The sequence below is a fragment of the Pterocles gutturalis genome, unplaced genomic scaffold (genome assembly GCF_000699245.1).
Source record: "Pterocles gutturalis isolate BGI_N339 unplaced genomic scaffold, ASM69924v1 scaffold9838, whole genome shotgun sequence".
Lineage (NCBI taxonomy): Eukaryota > Metazoa > Chordata > Aves > Pterocliformes > Pteroclidae > Pterocles > Pterocles gutturalis.
The window spans coordinates 1-12899 of record NW_010118087.1 but is presented as its reverse complement, the minus strand read 5'-3'; the positions used below and the strand labels follow the sequence as shown (position 1 = coordinate 12899).

General features: G+C 42.0%; 1 protein-coding gene across 1 annotated transcript; it reads right to left on the bottom strand.

The window, feature by feature from the left end:
• Positions 1-284: 284 nt before the first annotated feature.
• Positions 285-3911, bottom strand: LOC104463653 (lymphotactin-like). Its single transcript, XM_010076068.1, has 3 exons — positions 3842-3911; positions 1134-1251; positions 285-390 (listed from the first exon to the last, which is right to left on the bottom strand). Exons 1-3 carry the CDS (start codon positions 3909-3911, stop codon positions 285-287), a joined length of 294 nt encoding a protein of 97 aa, XP_010074370.1.
• Between the last annotated feature and the right edge of the window lie 8988 nt (positions 3912-12899).

Here is a 12899-nt window from a genome sequence, read left to right as displayed (position 1 = left end):
ACTGGTCAGGACAGCAAGGATGAGAAGATATCTACATTCAGTTGTAAATAAATACTAGCAAGCATTTCAGAAAATAAACAGTGTAACAGAGTCCATCTATAAAACAAGTCAGCATACATTCAGCCAGTGATGAACAGATTCTGGTGACATCGTGTTTGTTCAGAGATTTTATTGCCAATTAATAAATAGGAATTAAAAGCAGATACTAAGGCTTTCTTCCCTGTCATGTACAGCACAGAGGATGATTCCGTTTAGTTGGCCTTAGATGCTTGCCTAGGAGGGGATTATCTGCCTTTGGTGGCACGTTTTTGGTCTATTTTCTTCATAGCAGCCTGCACCCATTTCTGATCCGGGCTTACGCAGATCTTGATACCTTTTGTGGTGATAAACCTGTAAGGAGAAAGAAAGAAAGCCAGGTGGCCATTAAATTCCAGTCTCCAAACCCAGGCTTACTGTTCTCGGTTTTTATGCAGAACAGGGGGAACAATGTGGTAAAACTGTATCCCATGCTGGAGTTTGTAGTTGTTAGTTGGAATAACAGCAGTAAGCAACATTAATTCCCCATTTATGGTGTATGTATATATGTAACATACATGGTGATCTGCATATATACTGATACTTTAAAAAAGGAGTATACCTGATATTCTGAGATTTTATATGAAATCATGTTGCACATTTACCTCCCAAGAGCAGATCCCATATTTGATAAAAACAAAGACTCATGAGATCTAAAGACCAAACACAGCTCCTAGCAGGAGTCGGAGTTACCCCAAACTCTCCCATGTGATCTTTCCCCTTGGTTCAATTCAGTGCACTGAGCTTCTGATTGCTCTACCCTTACCCCTCACTGAGATTTTTCCCCACTTTCTGGATACAAAAGATCTGCCTGTTCAGTGAGATTTCTGCCAGCACCTGTGAGCAGTATACATGTCCCAGCTCTCCGAGGCCCACCATTTTCCCCTCGCTCCCTCAGCTGCCGGGTAACTGCTTCATGGGGGAACTGGAAGGGTGACCTGACCTAGCCAGGTTTAGTAAGTTGGGCCGTGGAGTGTCTTCTGTTGTCCTTTCCCTTTTTTGATGGTAGCGTATTTGCATAGACAAGTCTAAAGGTGAACTGTGCACTGGATACTTACATGATGGCATTTACTGGAACTTGTTGCTTTTCATAGCTGACAAGCTGTCGGATGTTCAGCTGCTGTGTAAACAGACTGACACAACTGAATTTGCGCATGGGCTGACTTCCAGCGCTCCCTAGAAGGGGAAAAATAAGATAAATGACAAAGGCAGTCAATACTATATTCACATTTAGCCATAATTAATTACTAAATTATGGATTCCAGCAGACTTCCGGCTGTGGTTAGAACATGAGTGTCTCATGATGTACAGCCACAACAGCAGTTACACAAGAGAACTTCAGGTATTTTTTTGTGATGCATCCTACCACCTCTAAAGTGGTATTGCTATTTCAGTTGAGATACTAATCTTCACCCATTCTCCTGAATTGTGTAATCATTTTACCCCTAGGGAGTCACTGCTTCCATAGCAGAAAAGGTATTGGTCATCACTCATAATTAGGTCTGTATCATCTGCAAATAAATGTCCATGTGGAGCAGCGCTTAGAATAGGCATCTTTACTGGATGGATTTCCAAATGTCATCTGAATGTGGATCAGTAATTTCCCCTGCTTTCCAAGTGAAGGAAAGGAAAGCAAGGCTACTTGTCTCACCCTGGACATCCAAAGCTAGTGTTAAAAAAAAATTGTTGACAGAAAGGGAGGTATATTTGCCAGAAGACTAAGTATTTTCATAATCTTGCTATAAGTCTGGTTTCATACGAAATGGAGTGCTACTTAATCCTCTCTTTCCTCCAGTATCTTAATACATTTGAGGAAATGCACTGATGATTAATAAAGAGGATCACGATATCAGTGTAAAAGTCTCTGGGCAGCTTTTGTGTTACATGATGATAACTAAAAATGGGAGCTCATTTAAGTGAGATGAGTGTATGTATCTGTTACTGGAAGCCTCTAGTTGCTGGTTTAGTCCCACCCATCAAAGACAGGTTTGTGAAGGCATGAGGGGGACAAATAGAACACTGCTGTATTCTGAGGTTTCTTTTTAAAGAATTTGTAGAGAAACTGGCTTGAGAAAAGTCCAAGACCTGTTCAGGTACAACTTGCTAAATATAAAACCTGCCTCCCAGAATCTTATTATCTGTGAGCTTTTCTTTGTTTGAAATAATTGGAATAGCTGAGGCAAGCACACATCAGTCTTTGCACAGGCTGTAGCATAGCCAGTGCACAGATACTGGCAGAATTGCTAATTCTTGAGATTTTGTTTGCCTAAAGGAATATCTCTTCTGATCTTGCTTTAGTTATGAGTAATGCAATGTATTTTTTGATGATTTGTTACAAATATGTATCTTACTGCCTCCCTCAGACTGGTTTTCAGAATGTGGTATTAAAGAGCTCAAAGACAGTCAAGCAATCCTTACTAGTCCTGGAAATACTCTCTCTACTGCTAATCTGTCTCCAGGGATTGCATGCAAGGAATACCAGCAGAACTTTTCTAAGCCTGGGAATGAAACCAAACTGCTGGGCACCCACAACTACCCTTTTTTCTGGTGTGGGTTTTTTTTTTTTTTTTTTTTTTTTTTTATTCACTCTTCCAAATCCGTTTTCTATGCCTTGTCCATCACCTCAGTGTGCTTTTTCAGACTTCATGATGTTTATGGCAAATTATACCACCTGGAGAATGACATTACAAACTGTCGTCTGTGATATGAAGCTACATGTTGCCAAGATGAACAGCAGTAACATTAATCAATGTATGAGTGTAGTATCATCTAGCTCCAGGGGCACTGGATCAACATACTCAGTGTGTAGCTACATAACCTTGTGAATACTTAGCAGGTCTCAGTTCGGTTTTGGTGTGGTTTTGTGAAGATGCCTTTTCTGTGTGTTTCTCTTTGCATGTTTTTGTGGGTTTGCATATGGCTTGCATATGAGTGTTTTCAGTGATTTTTTTATGTTCTTGTTTGCGTGAGTCTGATTGTGTGTAAGACGACGTATGTGTGTATGTTCATGTTTTTGCATGATACATGTAGCCTAATCCAAAAATCACAGATCTAAACATCACTATAGACAAACTTATTTAAGGCATGGCTAATAAACATGGCTCATCTCAGTGCTCATAGATGGTCTCAAATGAGATGTTAAATTGTATGAAATCAGAAAGAGGGAGAAGACATTGTACAAATTCATTGCTCTCCTTTGCAGTTTTTGTTCATAGTTTGCCTGTTTGTACCAAATATTTGTCTAGAAACAGGCAAATAGCCAATATGTGATACAGAATGGGAAGAACTTTTAAAAATAGGGACACTAGAGGGATTAAGGCTATTTAATTAGGGACAGACAAATAAAATAATATTATAAAAATACATACGAAAGTATATCTAGAAAAAGAAAAAAGTACATCTTATTCAATAAATATTTTTCATAAAATGTTATTAACCTATAGAATGCATTGCTATATGGCATCAGTGAGATTAAAAGACATTGTGTCTTCAAGATTTTGTGATTGTAAGAGAGAGAATAATGCACAGAAACCCTTTTAAGTGTTGTAAGGCACAGAAATTCTCCTTGCATTAAGGCAGAAGCCAGACGCTAACTGACAGGACATCAGAAGAAATCTCCCATAAAGCTGCCTTTCTCATGGTTCTAATCTGGGTTTCTTGCAAGTTTCATTTTATGAATCAGCTCTGGCTGAGAATGAATCCTGCTCATCAGACCGCTGGCGCTATGTGGAGTAATGCCTGTCTTCCTCTTGGGTTGTGAGCTTACCTTTCACCGTGTGGACAGTGAAGACGCCAAGCCAGAAGATGATGAGGATAGCTGCAGCGTGGAGTTTCATTGCTGGTGGCTTCTTTGTCAAGGCAGAAGAGAAAGCAGCTATTGTCAGCCCCCTTTCACAGAGTTTATATATTGTCATTTAGTGGTCAGTTCTCGTGTTCACTTTTGGGGCGTCATGGTGGGGCTGACTATACGTGGAAAAAATTGAGTGGCAGTACTTTTTCTGGTGACAGAGAACCACCTCCTTTCCCCCAACCGTCCTTCACTAGCCCCCCTGTGAAGGCTTTTCCTGCTCAAACCCTGCTGTGGTTGCACTTGCTTCTGTGTTGTGAGTAGGGTTTATTTCAAGCTGCAAAAAGTGAGAGCTCTTGTTCTGTAGTGGAAACCTTTAATAAGTGTTCCTGTCCTTTCACACCTCAATTTAGAGAGCTGTAGCTAAGCCACACCGCAGAGACACAGAGTAACATTCAGAGTTACCTCTTTGACCAATGAACCGCTTAAAAGGGGAACAGTGAGCTCAGGGACTATGGAAACAGGAAACCTTGGCTTTTTCCTTAGTAGCTGTAGATAGTTGGTCACTTTAACTTATAACTTTGGAGAGGTATCACTCCTTTTCCCCATGTGTCATGGTTTCTTTGTGATTTGATATGGCCAAAGCTGGTACCACTATGTGCTGGGAGAGGGAAGATTGGACACACTTTTACATACAGGGCCAGATCCACTAGGCCTCCTACCAGTCAGGCATAACTGAAATACAGTGGTTTCAAAGAGGAATAAAAGTTCATAAAGTTTTGGGTTTGTTTTTTTGTTTTGTTTTGGCTTTTTTTTTTTCTTTTTTGTGTTGTAGGGTTTTTTGTTTGGTGTGGTCTTTCTAGTATAAAGAATGGAGCCCAAGAAAGTAACAAGATAATCAGAGAGGCACAATTTATAGGAAAGAAGAAAAAAGTTCACTGCACTTCTGGGTAAGCATGATGTTGATAACAGGTCTGTCAACTTGTTCCAATTGTACTTCTATCAAAAGTATCCTTTTTTGCAGTCTGTGCTAGTCCTATGACCCAGTTTTAGGTGTCCTTTCTATGTTGCAGTAAGGTGGTCTGAGTTACTGGACAGCATTGCTACAGGCCAGAGGATTTGCGCCTGCAAATATTTTTCAAGCAAGCCTCCAGGCCACACAAAGCAGCATTTGAGATGGTATCATTGTCCAGAGCCTCTGAGCAGAAATCTTCTCTTGTGCTTTACACTCTGGAGCACTTCTGTGCCTGGTAGAAAAAGCCATGCTGTGCTAGGCCAGTGGAGACCCAGCCAGACCTGGTGTGAATAGGTAAGCACCAGGCTGCCTGATTCTTGAGATTGTAAGGCGGTGGTGTAGAATAGTTGTCCCTGCAAAGCCTGGAGCAAGTGTCCATTTATGAGAGTCTGAAGTTTTTCCTGCTCTTACATCCAGTCCTTGCCTCAAACCAGTTACTTCCAGTTTTCCAAATTCTTGGTAACATCAATGTAAGTTGCTTCACTTCCCTAGGATTCCTCAGGCAAATTAAGGTTGAGCTAAGAACTGAGCTCAAATGCTTGACTCCTAGGCTGTAATGGCTGGTCTGCAACCTCAGGAGCAGTCTGTAGTTCTTGCAGGTAGAGAACCAACTGCTTGGTTTACTTGTATATACACGCACATGCTTTGTTCCTTTTGGTTGGATTCTTTCATCTTATATATATACTATGCAACACAGAGAAAAGCAATGGCAAAAGTAGACAGTAAGCAGGTGTAAGACACTTGCTGCTTTACTTGGATGCCTGCTAAACCCACTTGCAACACTAATGTTAGTTGCAATGAAATGGAAGCCAAAGCTTCAACCAAAGCCCCTAAAGGACATGCCTGATGCCACGCAGGGGAGTAACCATGGGAAATCTAATGTTAAGTTTGTGTCCAAGCAGTGTAGCAGCCTGGTGTTTTTCTGAACACTGCCTGAAATCACTCCTTGAATGAGGTATTCTAACTTTTTGGTACTTAGTAACTTTGAGATGCAAGATAGCAACTTTGCCATACACGGTAGAGAGAAGCTTTCTCCCTCTTATGAGAGGAGATGCTTCCCCACTTCTGCTCACTGATACGGTATGTACATGTATGTATATACTCACTGTCTGCAGTTTTGAGAGGAAGGGTCACCAGCTGTATTGAGCATGAACCAGCTCAGAAAAAGTCAGCCCTTCCCACAGAAGCTACTCTAGGTTGTAGATTCATCCCTGAGGTGTTGTTAGAAAGACTGTTGCTTCTTCAGTTTTCCACCATTCTTAAGGTGGGATAGAAAAATTGCCCTGTGACTAGTTTTTCCCCTTTGTAGTTCTCATTTGCTATGGCCTCCTGGGCTGTAGTTCTGTGTAGCTGGCTTATGTCCAGTGAATTCTGGGTTTTGGAGAAGAGTTTTGTGGACTGTAGTCCCACAGCCCTGTCTATAGATATTTGGTGATCTCCGTTGTTCTAATGTTGTATAAGGCTCATTTTGCATGTACTCTAACACCAGTGTGCACTGCCTCTGTCCTGTGGCAAAAGCTTAGTGCAAGATGATCAGATGTATGGTCTTTCTGTTTTCTTGCTGGTAAGTCATATTAAAAGGACAGCTGATAAGTGTCCAAAGTACTTTCCCGATTAGTGCTTCTCAGCTCTGGATAAGTTGAATGCTAACGATACTTGTCCTGGGGCTTGACTGCCTCTTGTATGGCTCACTCATCACAGACTGCTTTCAAAGCATTCTGGAGTAAAATGATCATTTGGAGCTTGTGATACCATCTGTTTCATCTGTGGATGTATGATTATGGACTCCTCTAATAGTTTGTGAAGTCTAAATTGTTTGTCATCTAAAGATGACTAACTTTACCACGATGCTTCCCAAACCCTTGGCTACAGGTATGATGTTGTGTGTGGCTTGAGACCTGCCCCTTCTCCTCCTCTCCACATCTCATGTTTAACACATGCACTCTTTGCTGACAGAAAGCAGGTGCAGACAGTGGATATTGCAGGTATGGATGTGTAGATACATCAGTATTTAACCTTTGGAGTCTGCTCACATGCAGAAAACCACAGGCTTTGAGTTAGTCTTCTAGGCTTCCTATACAACATGTGGAGAGGCTGGGACACACAACCCTGGGAGAGGACAGCAGCAGCAACCTCCTGCTTGAGGAGTTCAAGGGACCTCCTAAGCCCTTCAGCCCCTGTTCATGCAGAGCAGCCTGCCTCCATCGTACCAATGCAGTGGCTGGGGCACAGGAGCTGAAGGGACACGTGAGACTGCTCTCGCACAGCAGGAGGCAAAGTCAGGGCCTGTTCTACTACCGCTCCTAACCAACTGCTGAATGCAACAGTTTTATTAATTTATAACAAGTCAAGGTATTTTTACAGAAATAATTGTTGTTTATGCCCTGTTTCATGTCAGCAACTGTGCTGAAGGAAAAGAAATATGCAGTGAGCAGAGTGTTGGGCCTAATATCAGAGTTTACTTACCAGGGTAAGGAGTCTGAAGTATAGCACCTTCTCATACTGTAGTTAACTTTCAAAAAAGAGAAGCCAAGATCTTCACAAATAAGTAAATTCTTACGCACTCGTAGAAATCAGTGTCTTTAGTGAATGTTCAGCAGCCCCTTAAACTTGAAGATGTGCCAGCAGGTCACTGTCACTTTTGAAGACTGAATCAGGACATTCAGTGACTTTAACAGGGGACCTAAGAACCTCAGCTTAGGCACATCAGTATCTCAGACAACTGACATGTCACCCTCAGGAGATACATGTCTGTTTCTACTATCTACAGAAGCAATATACACATGTATCTTATGCTGGGCAGGGTAACTGAGTGAAGTTTGCTGGGATAAATCTGACCCTAGTGTATTTTGGTTTTCCATTGTTTCTTAACAGTTGGAGTACTGGTTTAAGAATTACCATCAAGTGACACACAGCTGTGATATTTTAATGACTTTCAGTCCCTCCTTCTTCCCTTGTTTTTCATCACTTTTGCTCTGTACATTTCATGCTAATTTTGTAGGTACTTCTGGTATTTAATTTCACTTTCTTATTGAAATTGCTATTGTCTTTCTATTTGTGCCTTCCCATGGGGCTTGTTAGGTCTTGATCCATAGTTCAGCATAGCTTAAACTGTTTGCTTACTTTTAAACTTGCATCTGAATTCATGCCTGTTAAGCAGCACAAATTTGGTGTATAATAAAGACCCACTGAAGTCAGTATCCCACTTTATAACCTGCTTAGGTTTTTAGTTAGATCAGTGGATTGAACTATGGTGAGATAACAGCTGATGACAGAATTAGCGTGATTTAAGAAGTTTCTATCCCTCACCTGGAAAAACCAGTTTATATTCAGTCTTTTTCATTCATATTTTAATGGAGTAGAAATACACACTTGCTCGGTGCTTACATCTCAGTTGATAGACAATGACTTTTCATCTCACTTGGTCACTTAAATCACATTTTTAATAACTACACTGTTTTGTGCTGGTTTTGGCAGAACTCCTCCTTTGGAAATGTAACCCTGTTAAGAATACTTTCTCTTAATCATAATAGAGTTTTTGCTTGTAGACCATCTGTTTCCACTACTATGTTGCCAGCTTTTCCCTGCCAGCTTTTCTCTGATCCTGCTAACATGCTCCTCCCTTGATGTATCGTGTGCTCCTAAGCAAGTTAGTTGTATAAAAATCTTTCCTTCAGTCATCCAACTTGAAGCATTCATATATGTAAAATTAGACTGAGAATGGTTTGTTTTGAAAGGGACCTTGAGCCAAACATATAAAGGGTACTCTACACTCTGTAGTCAACTCTACAGTCAGCTGTGTGCAGGCATGCACCTGTTTAAGCTGACTTGACATGAATGTGTCATTCTCCATATAGCAGAGATCTTTGGTCTTTCATTCAGTGTTGTTTCGGTTTTCAATGGGCCATTTTACAGTCACCCAAGAGTTTACAAGAGAAAGAGTCTGATCCTCATCTTTATAACCTTAGTCAGTCTTGTCTGTTTTGGTTCTCTGTGAGATGCATATCAGGAAGCTAACTGGACACCATGCAGTGCTATTGCTGCAGAGAATCAGAGAGGTGACTATAGCTCCATTCTGTGTAGGTATCTAAATATGGTACATGCTGAAACAGGAACCAAATACCTTTGGCAATTTGTGCAATATTTTCAGTCCATCATATTGTTTTTTTCATCCTTGTTTTGTTTTGGGTTTTTTTGGTTACTTCTTTTTCAGCTTTCTCTTCCTCAGCTCTCATGTAAAACAGAGAATGCAGATTTTGTTCAGCATTTCTTTTTGTGCGTGCCATATCTGTAGAATCAAGGATGTGGGAAATAAGTCTTAATCTGTTAGTTTTCAGGGGAAGAATCAAGCCTAATGTGTGAAAAATAAATATACGTCTTGGTTAACCATGGATAGTCAGTGTCTGTTGACTCTGGAAATGGATCTCAGCCAATATGTTGCTTCTGGGTAAACTTGAGCTTTCCTCAGAAAACTGAAGAAGCTCAAATGTTATGTTTTCTCAATGGGGACAGTTTCCTCAACTGTATCTCATGCTTTGTAGAGAGCCCCTTGGGCAATCCATACATGTTTGGATTCCTTTGCTCCATGATGGCCATCACAGGAAATATGTGGGGATAGCTAAGATTGTTAGGGGAAAAGGGGAGTTACAAGTATAAGAACACACATCAGTGATATTTGTATGCCTCACTCTCATCTCTTGTGCATGTGCTATTATTTACAAGTACACAGACTTTTTCTTATCACTGACATTAAATATTTTTGCAGTTATATCTATTTTAATGAATATTTGGAGTGGGGGCTATGTAAAAGAGAATTGCAAATAAAGCAGCAGGTTCCAGGCAGCAGAGCAATAAGCAGAACCCGTAAGCCTACATTCAGCTTTCAGTCCTTTATCTGTTAACTTCTCATGCCTTCACACAAGAATTATTCTAACTCCTCAGCATGTGTTTTTGCCTGCCAAAGAAAACCATGCATGCTCTCCACATGGTTGTGGCTGTCTAGTTCATGTGTGCTGACAGACCTGCTGGCTAGTGCCAAGCACTGAATAAACCTATTCTGCTGGCTTTTCCCCATGCTGAGTCTTTTGAAAACGTCACTTTCTCTGAAGTTCTGTACAGGGAATCCTTGGGATTTATTTCTTCTGGCTTTTTTCCCCCACATAGCCAATTTCTAATAAATGCATTTGTTTAAAACAATAATTATACTTGTAAGCATTTTTAATAGCCAAACCTTCGTGAGGTCCTATGGTGGAGTTTAACAAATTCAACACATTCTAATTTGCAGTTATGATGTTAATCCATATGTCTGCTAGGAAAAAAAAATAATAGAGAAGGTAGGAAGAGATCATTCCAGAATCTTTGCAAGAGAAATCCATGGATTTTTCTTTCAATTAGCATATTTTTTCCTTCGTACAAAGAGAGTTATAATAGCCTCTGGAATAGGTACTTTTCTACTTCATCTCTCAGATGAAGAACTGTCACACTTTCTAACCACGCCATTGGTGTGATACATTGCCTTGCTTCACACTGGTTACTATAATCTGCCAATTTTGGGCCACATCCTGTTCCACGAAGTGTTACAGAATTTCTTAAAACTGATCACAACATTGATCCTCATCTGCCCTATGAAATGAAGCTTGGTGCTCATGCAGCTGCACCCTTAAGCAGATACAGACTGAGTAGAAGTATTTTTCTTTCCACTGGCTTTTATATTTCCTTAGCCATTTTTCAGTGAGCCCATACCAGCAGGAGAGTAACTGTGTAAATGAAAGCTTAAATGAGAGGGGCAAGGAAAAAAGAGCTCAGCTTACAGGGGCCTTCAGCAAACACCTACTCTTGAAAATGTTCCACTCTGAACTTTCTACAAGAGGGTCCTTAGGGTTTATTTGTTCTCTGGGTTTTTCCCCTCATCATCACTGCAAGTATGAAAGCAAGTGTTAGACAAATGCATGTCTGTAACATTCACCAGAGTTCACTGCAGTGAGTGATGCAATGTGGGAGGCAAAAGGGGATGGGAAAATTTCCCCCCTCCCCCCCTCAAGTTAGCATTTAATTCAATTTTAGAAATCACGGTGTGGCTGTTAAATGCTGTTTCACTTTTCCCTTGCAAACTACTCTTATCTCTTACTAAGGGCTGCAGAAACCCCCACTGTGTCTAAGGCAGCAATAAATTAAGAGCTCCCTCCCATGGTTATCGTATTTCTTGCGCTTAATTCAGCTGACTTCAGCCTGGTCACTGGCAACTATATCCCCCCTCACGGTTCAGTATGGCCCCCCGTACAGTGCTCCACCCTGTCGAGCAAAGCATTCCAGACCTGGTGAAGGCCCTCAGTCTCCCCTCATACACAAAAGCAGCCCAAATTAGCCATGTGTCCAGGTGACCAGTAAGGCTATCTCCTTGTGCCAGGTCTAGTTTCAGATTATCACTGCACTAGCTTATTTACTGACATAAGACACTGGTTTTGTCCCTCTCCTGTACTACCTTCTTTGGGATAAACAATTACTTTCCCCATTTTCTACACAGAAAAGGAGGATACTGGTATTGTTGTATCGAAGGCATACATGGGAATGGGTGACCTAATCTCTGCTTGATGGGGCAGTTTTTACTTCAGAGCTAAGCAGGTATTGAATTAAATTAAAATTTAAAAAATTGGTGACTGCACAGCCTATTTATCCCAGTCCTTACCTTGTTCCTGCTCTTCTCTCTGTTGGTCCACCTGTGAGCTGTTTTGCTTCCTCTCACCATAAGCAACCATCAGATTCATTGTAAGCAATGACACTGCTCTTGCGTAGCACTTCTCTCCAGAGGTTCTCAAAAGTTTATAAGAGCATTGGAAAGTATAATTATTTCTCCTATCACAGAAGATAAAACAAGTCTGACAAAATAGAGAAGTAGTGGTTTAGCAGTGCACTGCTTCTCAAATTGGCTGTGGAGAGGGCATTGTAGCTCTTGGGCGTGACTTGTCTTTGCTGGATTCCTGTGCTCTGTCATGGGATGGAGCTCTGTTGTTCAATTAGATGTAAAATAAACTGTATGGCCTAGGTCTCAAAGGCATTAGGAAATAGCTACTGTGAAATAAGTAGGAGGAGGTCCAGCCTCTTTGGGAGCCCAACTTAAGTGCTTCTACACGAATGCACGTAGTATGGCGAATAAACAAGAGGAGCTGGAGATGTGTGCACGCCTGTGGGGGTATGATCTTTTTGGCATTACGGAGGCATGACGGGATGGATCCTATGACTGGAGTGTTGGAATGCAGAGATACAGGCTCTTTAGGAAGGACAGGCAGGGGAGATGAGGAGGGGATGTTGCCCTCTGTGTCAAAGACCAGCTGGAGTGCATGGAGCTCCACCTGGGGTCAGATGAGGAGCTGACAGAGAGCTTGAGGGTCAGGATCAAAGGGATGGCAGGGACAGGGGAGACAGGGGAGGGTCTCCTACAGGCCACCTGACCATGAAGAGCAAGTGGATGAGGCCTTCTATAGACAGATAGGAGCAGCCTCACACTCACAAGCCCGGTCCTCACGGGGGATTTCAACTACCCTGTTGGAAGAACAGCACAGCACAGCATGCGTGGGCCAGGAAGTTCCTGGAATGTGTTGGTGACAACTTCCTTCTCCAAGTGATAGACGAACCAACCAGGAGAGGGGCTATGCTGGACCTTGTCCTCACCAACAAGGAAGGGCTGGTGGGGAATGTGGAACTCAAGGGCAGCCTGGGATGCAGCGACCATGAGATGGTGGAGTTCAAGATCCTCAGGGCAGTGAGGAGGGCGCACAGCAAACTCACTACCCTGGGTTTTAGGAGAGCAGACTTTGGCCTCTTCAGGGACCTGCTTGGAAGAGTCCCATGGGATAAAGCCCTGGAGGGAAGAGGGGCCCAAGAAAGCTGGCTAATATTCAAGGATCACTTCCTCCAGGCTCAGGGGCGATGCATCCCAACAAAGAGGAAGGCGGGCATAAATGCCGGGAGGCCTGCATGGACGAACAAGGAACTCCTGAGCAAACTCAAACAAAAAAAGGAAGC

Coding starts and splice junctions, on each gene's coding strand:
- LOC104463653 (XM_010076068.1), bottom strand. CDS start 3,911: ATGAAACTCCACGCTGCAGCTATCCTCATCATCTTCTGGCTTGGCGTC. Junction 1,252..3,841: donor CACTGTCCACACGGTGAAAG/GTAAGCTCACAA, acceptor TTCCCCTTCTAG/GGAGCGCTGGAAGTCAGCCC. Junction 391..1,133: donor GTTCCAGTAAATGCCATCAT/GTAAGTATCCAG, acceptor TTCTCCTTACAG/GTTTATCACCACAAAAGGTA.